At 43.1% G+C, this 13312-nt stretch overlaps 1 protein-coding gene across 1 annotated transcript in view; it reads right to left on the minus strand.

Moving 5' to 3' along the window:
* Window positions 1-226: 226 nt before the first annotated feature.
* PDE7A (phosphodiesterase 7A) overlaps window positions 227-13312 on the minus strand; it is a 27608-nt gene continuing 14522 nt past the window's right edge. The window contains exons 5-10 of the mRNA XM_006767029.2: window positions 10534-10665; window positions 10249-10340; window positions 7632-7776; window positions 6882-6978; window positions 6193-6273; window positions 227-1991 (exon numbers count right to left, since the gene is read on the minus strand). Of these exons, the coding sequence (XP_006767092.1) occupies window positions 1813-1991; window positions 6193-6273; window positions 6882-6978; window positions 7632-7776; window positions 10249-10340; window positions 10534-10665 (726 nt within the window). The 3' untranslated portion in view covers window positions 227-1812. The remainder of the gene's footprint in view (window positions 1992-6192; window positions 6274-6881; window positions 6979-7631; window positions 7777-10248; window positions 10341-10533; window positions 10666-13312) is intronic.

Consider the following 13312-nt stretch of genomic DNA (forward strand, 5'->3'; position numbering starts at 1 on the left):
GAGAGGTCTGGGCTCAAAAGCTGGCCTCTGAGCAGACGTGGTAACCGCGGCCTCAGCCTGCTCAGCGGTGAGGTGCAGGACACCCCAGAGGACTGTGCCTGCACCCAGCTCTGCCTGAACACACAGCTGATGTGTGAATGCTACAGCCAAGAAGCTACAGCTTTGGTTTCCTAGAAATTTAGCATTATGATTTCCAAAGGACTGATTATAAGGTAAATATCAAAGATAAAATGTGAAAAGGTAGCTTTTTATTTATCAAAAGTTAACAGCAACAGGCACATATTAAAATGAGTATGGCAAAGCCTTTTACAAATGGCTTCACACTCAAGCTTTCTCCCAAGAAAATGGCTGTTGCAACAAACTGTAAACATAATTGATAAACAGTCTTTTACAGTAACAAGGGAAATACAATTGAACTAAAAGAAAGCACTGGTTTTTCTTAAAACTAGATTACAGTTGTGCTTACTATACATAAAACAATTTAAAACAAATTACAAAAGTGGAATGTTTTAAGTTTAAAATTAGTCCTTAGGTTTTTGTCCTAGAAAACATCTGTTCACATCAAAAGGCCCATCAAAGGGTCACGTTTCATCAAAAAAGGGAGAGGGGGGAGACAAGAAAACAATGCACTTTTTTCAAATCACAACAAGAAGTTTGGTCACTTAGCTTTGTGCATAGTTTAAGGCAACTGGAGCAATCTGTTACAGCTCCCTCCCCCCGCCCCCAGGTGTGGCTGCTCACGTCACATTCTAATATAAATAAAAGCGTCCATGTCCAATCCTCTCCCACAAGGATAAATAGAACACATGCACAGTCACACATGCACAACATGCACACAGACACACATCCGCCCATCCACACACAACATACCTCTCACTGCAGCGAAAGGGGCTTTAGGACCCTTGCTCTGAAGGACACACTTCCCCATCCCACTTTATTTCAGATTGGCAATACCCTGAGCTGATTATGGTGTTTTACACATTCCACCTTTTCTTGCATGTGCAGGTCAAGTGTACAGGAGTGAAAACAACATGCAATGTCTCCACTGCGGAATCATAATACAGCTAGGACACCGGTGCTCTGCCCCTCCCGCCCCAAATTAAAACTAAGCGTTAAAAAGGGTGCACTGCCAAACAGCACTGGCGGGAAAGCGTGGCGCACGCTGTGGTAGTGCACAGTTTTCAGTGCACAAATAAAACCAGGGCAAACGGGAGGCTTGGTGGCATCCAAAGGAGAAGAAAGGCAAACCAGGGGGAAGGAGCTGCAGTTGAAAGTTTGATCTTTAAAATCTTAGTGGTTCCTTAGCAATTACGCTCCAAGGCAGATGTAGAACCAGGATTTCAGAGTGGATTTGTAAACATCAAGTCTGGCCAGAGGCAGCAGAGCTGGGCACTTCACATTTCCGTTTTTCGGAGACCTTAGAGGGAGGAACAGACACACGAGGCTGCGTGAGACTGGTTAGATTCCAAGAGATTTCTGCTGAAAGGTTCAGTTCAAGTTTCATGTTTGCAGAGTAGATGCTTTGAGCAACACCTGGCACTCGGCAGAACTTCCTTTGCGTCTCCTTTGGAGTCACGCCCGCAGGCTTTGCAGATCAGGTTTCACAAGCTGGCTGCATCCATATTGCTGTGTTCAGGCCTCATAATTCAAAAGTGGGTTCAAGTGGCCGGCAGAGGAAATCCTGGCACCATCCACCCGGAAACCTGCAGCCGAGTCAGTTCCCTCACCTCCAGCCCCCATGCCACCTTCTAACCTCCAGGGGGCAGCCTGTCCCCGGTTCTGGGTTATGACAACCGGTTTCCTGAGGTAATACTATGAGTTCAGCTCCTCGAGTGCAGCTTCGCTGTCCTCACTGCTGGGCTGTTCTCTCTGCAGTCCCTTCCAACTGGCTTTGTTCAGCCCCACGTGTCCGAGCATCGTCTGGGACAGCCTGGTATTGGAAAACCTGGCCCATTCCGTGAATAAAGGCTCCACTAGGTATGTCATAAAACCTTAAGAAAAAAGAGAAAAAGGTATCAACGCATGTTCTGAAACTTTATTTTTTTTAAATATATTCTTATTGATTTCAGAGAGGAAAGGAGGGAGAGATAGGAACGTCAATGATGAGAGAGAATCACTGATGAGCTGTCTCCTGCACGCCCCACAATGGGGATGGAGTCGGCCAACCTGGGCATGTGCCCTGACTGGAATCAAACTGTGACCTCCTGGGTCATAGGTCGATGCTCAATCACTGAGCTACGCTGGCTGGGCTGAAACTTTATCTTTAAAATGTCTCTACAGTGTTTACTCTCAAGTCCTGTTCCAATGTTACCTAAGCCTTATTTTTCAAAAGGTTTTTTGTATGTAAATTTACAAGTCTTTTCTGAAGAATCTATTTCTTAAGCAAATTAAGGGTGAACTGACAAATATATCAAATTGTTCTGATGGCTCCTCTCAGCTGCACAACCGCGACCTTTTATGGAAGCAAACAGAGGCCATGCTGGCTGAGGACGGGAAGCGCCACGCAGGGCATTGCCAGGAGGCGGCAGGAGGCGGCTGGAGGCCAAGAGGGGGCTACGCCAGCACTGCAGGGACGGGCTAGAACTGCAGGGGGCTGGGGTGACCCGCTTTACACCGCAGGAATGGTAATCTTCACACCTGTCATGATTACAATAAGCCATTTTATTTTTTATTTTTTTAATCCTTACCCGAGGATATTTTCCCATTGATTTTTTAGAGAGAATGGAAGAGAGAGGGAAAGATAGAAACATCGATGTGAGAGAAACACATTGACTGGTTGCCTCCCGCATGCACTCTGACCAGGGCCCATTCTGGGGAGGAGCCTGCAACCAAGGTACATGCCCTTGACCGGAATTGAACCTGAGACCCTGCAGTCCCCAGCCCGATGCTCTAGCCACTGAGCCAAACTGGTTAGGACTATAAGCCCTTTTATTTAATTCAGAATTCACACAAGCCCAAATTTCTGACAAAAATTATGAGTCTAAAAAGAACAGAGGAGATTAAAGCAATTATTAAAGTGGACATCAAAAGTGTACCAGGGTCCTACTTTATAAAGAACTCCTATACTGATCTCCTCAATTCACAGTCAGAAAAGGAGTGATTTCAGGACTGTTTGCACCTCCAGTGTACTTTATGTCTGATTTAATGCTATAGAGTATCTTACACCGGGAGGTGGGGGCAGGCGGAGGGGAAGCCTCCCAGAAAATGCCTCATCAATGAAATAACATATATTAGGAGAAACAAATAACATTATCTTCCTAACATTTAAAAAAATATATATTTTATTGACTTTTTACAGAGAGGAAGGGAGAGGGATAGAGAGTTAGAAACATCAATGAGAGAGAAACATCGATCAGCTGCCTCCAGCACACACCCCACCCCTGGGGATGTGCCCGCAACCCAGGTACCTGCCCTTGACTGGAATGGAACCTGGGACCCTTCAGTCCGCAGGCCGACGCTCTATCCACTGAGCCAAACTGGTTAGGGCTATCTTCCTAACTTTTGATCTGTTAAGGACAGGGAAAATGTACATCCAAATTCTATCACTGCTTGTGTAACCCAGCTTTTAATTTTTCTTCTCTAAAACCTTGTCTTTACAGCAAAAGACCATGTTGACCATAGAAAACACAGGTTCCATTCAGCCAACAAATCTCACTAGAGCAGGCAGCACCCACTACTGTTAATTAGAAAGTCAGGTATGGTCTGATGGCTGACTTTCCTTAAGTGTACAAGTGCTGGGATCTGAAATAGCGGCCGGGTCAGAAATAAGGCTTTCTTCCATTTCTTCTGTTTCCCTCACACACAGCAGCTGAGAGCCTACTCAGTGCCGGCACTGTCTTGGGCGGCCGGGGTAGAGCAGTGAATAAGGCCACAGATCTGCCCTCAAGGAGTTGCGTTCTGTGAGAAGGAGACAAACACAAAAAGATGCCTCCACAGCACCAAACGGCAGCTTTGGGTGCCGTCCTCACTCCAGGGCCAGGCAGGGCCAGCCACCCAGCGCCGTCTCTTCCGGGGGCCACGCTCAGGCACAAGCAGCTGGAGTTTGGCACCAAACCCAGAGCCTCATGATCACGGGCTTCCCATGACTCCTCCTTCCAAACGGTTGCCTCTAATATCAGACACATTAACTACCACTTCTGGCTCTGTGTTAACCTAAATGTATTTTAGGTCTTAAGTAGCTGATAAAAATGAATAGGCTGGGGCCGTGGACACAGCCATGCAGCACCTACACGGACGGCAGGACTCCGCCAGCTGCTCAGCCGCCTGTGAATCCGCCGACCTGCACTAGCCACGCTCTCGAGCATCCGCACAGGCCCTATGGATACCTGGCTGAATGCCTTGCTCTTACCAGTACGTGATATTCTCGGTCAAGGAAACGCTATTAATGAAACATGACTTCTATGTACTGACTGTGCTGGCTCCCAGTAATCACTGCTTAGCACAGAATCTGTTCTAACAGTCACATGACTTACCACAGAAATAGAATCTTCCTAAGCCCCCTTTACCTGGGGACTGACATCAGAAAGCCCAACCCCTGTTAACTGTATTAACTGGGCAAACAAACTATCTGAACAAGAGAATACCAGCATCATTGTCCTGTGGCGGTTGTGGAGTCAGGAGAGGTGAACTATTACTATCATTTACCTATCCCTGCCCCTCTGATAATCCATTCCAGAATTTTCCAACACTGACAAGACCTACGGAACAGTTTAAGGCAGTGGTTCTCAACCTGTGGGTCGCGATCCCTTTGGGGGTCGAACGACCCTTTCACAGGGGTCGCCTAAGACCCTCGGAAAACACATATATAATGACATATTGTTTTTGTGATTAATCACTATGCTTTAATTATGTTCAATTTGTAACAATGAAATTTGGGGTCACCACAACATGAGGAACTGTATTGAAGGGTCTCGGCATCAGGAAGGTTGAGAACCACTGGTTTAAGGCATCTGGCTCCTTTTCCCTTTTAAATACTGCATCTTTTAGAAACCTCATTTGCAAGTTCTCCCATTAGGCAAAGCCATTCAAAGTAGCTAGAGTGAGCTGGCGACCCGTTCCCCTGGCCTCCGTTCCCTCTGCCTGCATGCCACCTATTGAGAGCCAGAGCAGATCTACCTTCTGTCTTACCCTCTGAAAACCTCAGTTTTCCTGGCCGAGCCGCGTTCCCGCCTCCCCCAACCCCGTCTGTGCCACAGCCCCTTCCCACAGACGCATCTCCACCATCCCTCCGCAGGCAAGTCAGGTACTACCCACTGTCTTCCACACGGGACCCTTTGCCGTGACACAGGAATTACATTTCTGAATCTGAGCCTAACGCAGTCCTCTTTTCAGAGTCTTATGCCACAGTATTATGCTATCTGCTGACTTTCTAGAAACTTTATCTTTCTAAAATCTGTGTACACATTTCACTATGTTCAGTCTAATTCTCAAAGGCCCTACTGCATACCAGCGACCAAAATGAGTCATTCCTCGAAACCTTGCTGGGTTACCCCCCACGCCCACTGCACAGCGCCCATCACAGCAGCCTCCTAATGCTTCTTCCTCCAGCTGCGGTCCCTCATGGCTCTCAGTGCCTCAGCCCTGCTGCAGCGCTGGCTCAGGAGCACATCACCAAGGCCAGGAGGGCCCTGAGAGTCCGGGAGGGGACGCTGCCTGCCCGGGGGACAGGACAAGGAAAAGGAGCCCATGAGGCTGAAGGCGCAGCGTGGACTTGGGGGCCCCTGGAGGGTCCTAGGCTGCTCTGGGTGAATGAGGGCAAGTTGTTGGGGCAAAGACTGAAGGGACAAATCGAGGCAAGATCTCAAGAGGCCCGTGCGAGAGGTGGAGGAGGTACTGTGACCACCCGGCCGTGATAACCAAGAGGAGGAGGCAGTGCCAACTGCTCTCACATCACACTCAGCACAGGGGTCCCCTTTTCATGCCCCAGAATTATGCAAAAAGCTTCCACGAGGCAAAAGCGTATTTCCACTTTAGAACACACAAAAAAGGAGCTGTTACATGTTCTGCAAAAATTATGTTTTACAACCTATAATCAAATGAGAGTAATTATAAGAGCAAAAGAAGACAAGAGTAAAATTTGGGATTGTTTAAATGAGCAAAATCGTAGTATCCTATATTTCAAGTGTCTCTTTTTCTTGACAAAGTTATAATCAGTGGCACTTTTCTAACTGGCCCGTATCTACGTATAGTTACCAATCTGGATGTTGGCAATAGATTCAGTCTGACGATCACAAAACGGACTCACACCCAGCTGGTACTTCTTCTCGATGTCTCCTAGGAATTAACGAGAGACAGACTGTTACTGTGGAGCACAGCTCCCGCCTGTCACTGAAGCCCACAGCTCGCCTGTCCGTTCCTTAGAAAAAGGCAACGTATTTACTCCCGAGAGGACAGCCTCCCAGGTGGTTCTCCGCGTCACTCACACATGGCACAGCCGGTCTCCAATGGGGGGGGGAAGACTTCTACCAGTTGTGCTACCCCAACATGTGGTTCTGCCAGCATTTTAATTTAAATCCTAGGTTTCTAAAAGGAAGGTGCATGAAATGAAGATCCTTGGTTCCTGGGTTTAAATCACAAAAACGTCTTATATGTTCATATGGCCACTCCCTCCACACAGCCCAGGAGGGGTGAGGTCAGCAAAATTTCCAACCTGATGGATGTCATTCATAAAAGCAGGCACCCTGACGATTTGAAGAGAACTGCTAATTTACAGAACATGCTCAGTCTGTTCGTTATTGGTTATCTGTGCATCTACTGTAAATTGTCACTAAAAATAGCAAGTATCTACCACTAGCCTCCTATAAATGTCCGAGTTATTTTATTCATATGATGCTAAGAAAATGAGCTGAGTAGATTAATTAGCATTCGATACTGTAACTTGCCTTGATGGAAGAATTCCTCTGTTACTTTTTCACTCCACTGCTTGCTTAATTCCCAGGTCCGACACGGGTTACAAATATCAGCACATTTCAAAGCCATCTAGCAAGCAAAACAGTAATGTTGTTTTAAGAAAAAAGTAAAATTCCAAAGGTAATAAGTTTAAATCTACTCTAATAGTGGCAAAACAACACCTTTAAAAAAGGAGGAAATACTGCCACAGAAAATTCATTTTTTATGTTACTTTTATGACCCTATTAGGTCTACCAACCATTTCTCCAGAAATGCTTCAAGACTGCAAACCTAACTGTACAGCCAGGCACATGGCCTGGAGTAACCAGAAAGTTACAAATAATTACCCAATTCCTGTCAATTTTTTTCTTAAACTTTAATAAGTGAGAACTTACTAAAACAAAATGCTCTTGCAAAACCTGTTTTTGTTAGGAATCCCGAGTGTGAACAATGCCAATCGACGGTGCTCTCCGGGGGAGGAGGCTCTCCCTCCGGGAAGGAAACCCACAGCAATCTCTCAGACGTACCCACTCTGAACACAACACTAGAATATTTCATCTTTAGTCTAATAGTCACATGATTTACCCCAGAAACAGAATCTTTCCAAGCCCCGGTTTTTTTTTTTTAAATATATTTTATTGATTTTTCACAGAGAAGAAGGGAGAGAGGGATAGTTAGAAACATCGATGAGAGAGAAACATCGATCAGCTGCCTCCTGCACACCTCTCTACGCCCCGTTTTACCTGTAAAACCAAATGCCTATGTCTGGCATCTTCCAGGCATAAGTCACCTCTATCCAAATGGGACCTGAACAACGACAGATACTCGTTTTGGCGACTGATGTCTGTGGCCAGTATCAGAGCACCTATCTGAGTCTCCATTTGTTTCCTGAAATTAGAAAAATATAAAAAGAAAATACAAGACTTTCAATTAAATAGTTACTAATTTCTTCCTTAAACTTAATATTCAGAAAACTTTATAGAGCCCTAATATATTCTAATTGCCACACAACTTTTAACCTATCACAAAAAAATGAATTTTAAATAATGCATAAAAAAACTACTAAAATAATCAAAACTAAAACCAAGGGTTTGTAGAAAATATTAATATGCAAACATCCTCAAAAGAGTGCCTTTTATTTTTCCAGCCAAGGTGGAATTATTTGCCTATAAAAAACAGTAAGATTGGTATATTTTCTGTGAAAATTCTTTGCTGGGATGTGCTGAGGGTAAAAAACTCTGGGTTTCTTTCCTGGTGCCTGAGATCTGGAAAGCAGACGGAAGTTTCAAAAGGAGGGAAAAGAGTCCATTCAACAACTGACTCCTATAGATATTTTGACTAAAATGTCCAATTAAATCCTGATGAAATCCCACCAAAATGTTTGAGAAAGTTTAGATTCAATTATATATATAGTTCAGCAGCTGTATATAGCCGTATATGTATACTCAAGTGTCAATCATTTAAATGACTACCCAAATATTCTGGAAGGTAAAAGGTAACATGTTAATATAAATTAAAAATATGTGATATTTTAGCCCTGGCAGGTGTGGGTCAGTGGTTAGAGCACTGGCCTGAGTACTGAAGGGTCTTAGGTTTGATTACCTGGAAAAGGGCTCGTTGGGTTGCAGGTTCGATACCTGGCCCTGGTTGGGGCTCACATGGGAGGCAACCAATCGATGTGCCTTTCTCACATCAATGTCAGTCTGTCTCTCTCCCCCTCCCTTCCACTATCTAAAAATCAATGGAAAAAAATATCTTTCATGAGGAATAACAACAACAAAACAAACAAAAAAACCATGATATTAAAAAAAAACTGTCTCAAATTAAATAACAGGAGAAATAAACTTAAAAAAAAATTCCTACTTTTTGACTGGCTGGGTGGCTCAGTTGGTTGGAGCGTCATCTTGTAAACCAAAAAGGTTATGGGTCCATCCCGAGTTGGGGCATGTGCCAGAGCAACCTATCAGTGTTTCACATAGATCTTTCCATCTTTCCTTCCTTCCTTCCTTCCTTCCTTCCTTCCTTCCTTCCTTCCTTCCTTCCTTCCTCCCTCCCTCCCTCCCTCCCTCCCTCCCTCCTTCCTTCCTCTCTTTAAAAATAAAATAAAATAAAAACCTGCCTTTTATTTCAATGGGCCATAGCAAACATTATCTTTGTATAATGATCAGAGCTGTCAATACATTAAAAGGCTTACAATATTGAAATACGGAAAAAAAAAACATCCAAAGAATGCTGTTGTGTAGAGTTCCTCAGTTTCAGTTTTTACTTGTATTAAATCTGAGAATTTAACAGGGGGTTCATTATCAAATGCAAAACATGATTAAAAGGCATAACAAAGCACACATTCTAATCTACCTTAGTCAAGGAAAAGATACTTTCTATATACAAAGACTATATGGTTAAGCAATTTTTATATTTGTACTCAGCAAGAAACAATTTTACTTACCGGAAGTACTGTCATAACTCCAAATGGTATCCATGAATAAAGAGTTTAAAAAAATAAAAAATAAAGTCCAGCTTTTTTCTTATGGTCATTACACAAAACACTCAAGTTTTTAAATCATGAAAGGGAAAAAGGAAAGAACTGTGATAGTAACTTAAATTTTAATACCCGGTTTCATGCCTCTCCTTTTTGCTAGAATTACTTAGTTTACATAACCATCGACAAGGTTTTCCTAAGGCATCTTCTCTGTGAGGCAGTCACTATTAAACCTTTGCTTATGGACAATGACATGAGAGTTTGTTAGCAACCTCTGTCATGTTGGGCTCATTCACATTAATGCTCTTTATTAGGCTTTCAAATGGCCTGCTTAACATTAAATGATCTAGTCTAAAAAATTAGTATTTTCTGTTCTTTCCTTATTTTATCCTATAGCTCCAGAAGTGACCTATAGCTGCAGAATTTTTACTTCTTATCAGTTTTGAAGCTTTATTTTTAATAAATCTATTTATTATACAGAATGTTTACTTTCTATTTATTTCTAGAACTTAAGGTTTTGTTTAAATTAGCACAAAATGGAAATATGTTATACTATTTATATAAATAAGCAGTAAACTGTGATTGAGCCATTGTGCATTTGGAGTGAGTTTTATGTAGTACTCAAATCCATGGGATGATCTTTCATAATAATTCACTAAAAATATCCTATTAACTGTACTGTAGAACAGGTTTAAATTACTAAAATTTTTATATAAATTTGTAAAATAAAATAATTTACCCATTAAATTTAACAACCCCCCCAAACCTGAAAATTATGGAACACTTGAACATAATAATGTAATTTTAAACCTTATAAAATTGTTTTGCCAGGTTAATTTTCACAGTTCACAGCAAATTAAATTTGCCTGAATCCAGCCTACCTGCTCTCTAACGGCATATGTGAGAATAAACCCGATTCTCTCAATAACCCCACCGCAGATCTCCAGTGGTGGTTTTCCAGGACTGAGGTATTCTACAGAGAAAAAAAAAAGCATATCTGAGTTATTTAATGGTAATAAATCTCTTTCTGAACATAAAGAATTATTTGGGAGTAATATTAATCTGGTTAAAATCCTAACATTTGTTAACCACTTTCACTTCTTAAAAACATGAAACATTTTCAGGAATGCAGGAATATTAAATGTTGATGATAAAACGGCACTAACCTTGTATAAAGTTGCCAAGTAATGGTTAGTTTTAATAAGGAAAGGTTGATTAACACCTGGATGATCCAGATCATGCGTGGCAGCTGCAATTAAGCTCAGCAAGACATCCCAAGGAGTTACGGAGTTGGCAAGCTGAAGTTGACAAAAGAAGATTAATTACAATCATATTCAAAATCAACTCTGTCCCACTGCAATGGGTTTAAATTAGCCCCAAAATGGCAGTGTTGCCAGTGACCTCCCATCCTGGTTTTCAGACTGTTCGCTAAGGCCGCCAGGGCCTGCTGGGCTGGCCTCCCCAGACACTGGGAGGGCAGATCGGACAGCTCGTCCTTCTTAATCACAATGGCAAAGTATAAGCCATCTCAAAAAAGATGGCTTTTTCAAATATTTGAAAAAAAAAGAATAGTTCTGAAGCAATAAACACAGGTTTCTATATTTTTATTACCGCAGCCATTACAGCAAACAGAAAAGACCTATGAGGTTAAATATTTTTTATTATAAGAACACTTAACATGAGATCTACCCTCTTAACAGATTTTTATCAACCAACTAGAGGCCTCATGCACCAAATTCGTGCAAGAGCAGGCCTTCCTCCCCCGGCTGCCGGCTCCGGCTTCCCTCTGATACCCGGGACCCGGGCTTCTCTCGCAGTCCCAGCTTCATCTTCAAAGTTGTCTGGTCTAATTAGCATATTATGCTGTTATTATTATAGAAGACTGTGGGGAAGCACAAAACTTGGTCGGAATGTCTGTAAGGAGGATTCTCTGAAAGGTCTCTGAGGGGAGCCTGACTTTTCCAAACAAGTCCCATCCCTGGGGTGTTTTGCTAGAATCTCTGTTTAGTCTTTTACACCCGACCGTGTAGAAGCATATACTTTCTCAAGGATACTTACCCTGCTGATTGTAGCTTGAGGTTAATTTTAGATCAAGCTGTTACGACAATAAAAGCCAAAGGAGGCAGGCGAACAGGGCTACTTGGCGGCGATAGCCAAGTAGTTCCCTAGCCCTCTCTTTCACAGAAACGTGTGTTAGAGTAATCATTCATCCGTCGTTCAGGGTCTGCCGGTCCGCCCCGGCGAAGTGGTGCCCCGTGTGAGGCTGACCAGCAATTGTTTACTGGATCCCAATTAAGAATCTAAAAATGACGTTATTTCTGAGGCCCCACTGTCTACAGAGGCTACTGGGTCATCAGAGAGCAGAGTCCTCGTCCAGTCTGAACTCAAGCCTCTCCCAGTGGATGGCACACTCAGAACAGCGAACACAATGTGCACAGCTCAGAAAAGGCAATCTTGCAAGCTAACAATTACACTGCTGCCCCCAATCATCATTATTAATCTTACTCGATACAATAAAATAATCACAAAAAAAAGTTTGTTACCTGACTGAAAATTTCAGTGATAAAAAACAACCACCTTGCTACATGTATCGTCTGCTTTTCATGAATCCCTTCTCATTACTGGGCCAGTGCTCCTCATCTCAGGCCCAAGTCCCCTGACCACCCCATCACCCCTCTTCTCTGCCTGCAGCCCCTCCCTTGCAATGGCTGATTTGTGTTCCTACAGCACTTCACATGTCCGGCCATGGTAACACTCAGCAGGACATGCTTTTCCTTAGGTAATGTTAGGTCAATGCTCTCTAAACTTGCATGACCCTGTGCCCTGGCAGTAAAACAATGTGATCATATACCACCAATATCGGTACACTTACTTATAGATTATGATACTGAACTAACATACAGTACACATGATAAAGATGAAAATGGAAAAATTTTAATTTAGGTAAATTTTGATTCCAATTTTAATATTCTCTTTCTATGCCAGAATGAATCTTTTTCCATCCCTTGTGTCAAGTTCATCTCAGTCTGAAAAAGAAAACTAAAACGCAACATCTAAGTGCTTGAGTCCCCTGGAAAACTGTAAGCTGTCAGAAGGCCAAGAATATTTATTATTTATTTCTGTATTGCTTATAATTGGTATGTGGAGAAGTTCAAAGAATGGGGAGAAGTTGTTGCAGAAAATTATTTCCTCTTCAGGATTTGTGACCGCATTTAAAAATAGATTTTTAAAGCCTGGCTCACTCATCCAGAGGAACGAAGGCACACTCTCCGAGCACCTTGCACACAGCAACCTCCCCTCCCAACCCAGAACATGTGGGCAAGGCTGTGAATATCTTATCAACAAATAATTAAGCAACATGCAAATGTTATATTGGTATGGTAACTACAACAGAGGGAAGTGGAAGAGGAATAGATATGTACTATCCTGGGAGAATCCAGTGATCCAGAATTAAACTAAAAAAAAATTCATGTATGATTACACATGACATCAAACAATCTCAGGTAGATTAAGGAGTGAATCATTAACACGAGAAACATGAAAAGAAAAAAACAATCTTTAAAAGTTCTGTTTGGAGAGGAGAACCAAGATGGCGGCATAGGTTAAAGCCGGAGATTGCTGCTTCCAACAACCAATTCAAATTACGCCTGAAACATGGAACGGACACCATCCAGAACCACAGGAGGGCTGGCCGAGTGGAAATTCTACAAGTAGGAGTAAAGAGAATATCATACCCAGACTCAGAGGAGGCGTAGTGCTGAAGTGAAATTCAAAGGTGCGAGTGCGCACGGAGCGGGCTGGCGGCGCGGAGGGCGCGGTTGTTGTTTTCAATCGGGAGGGAGCTTCAGACTCTGAGCTCCAGATCCGGGTGAATCTCTGGGGACCCAGACTCAAACGGGAGAAGTGGGACTGTCTGGCTTTGGTTGGAACTCGAAGGCAGCTTTG

Source organism: Myotis davidii, unplaced genomic scaffold (genome assembly GCF_000327345.1).
Source record: "Myotis davidii unplaced genomic scaffold, ASM32734v1 scaffold580, whole genome shotgun sequence".
Classification (NCBI taxonomy): Eukaryota; Metazoa; Chordata; class Mammalia; order Chiroptera; family Vespertilionidae; genus Myotis; species Myotis davidii.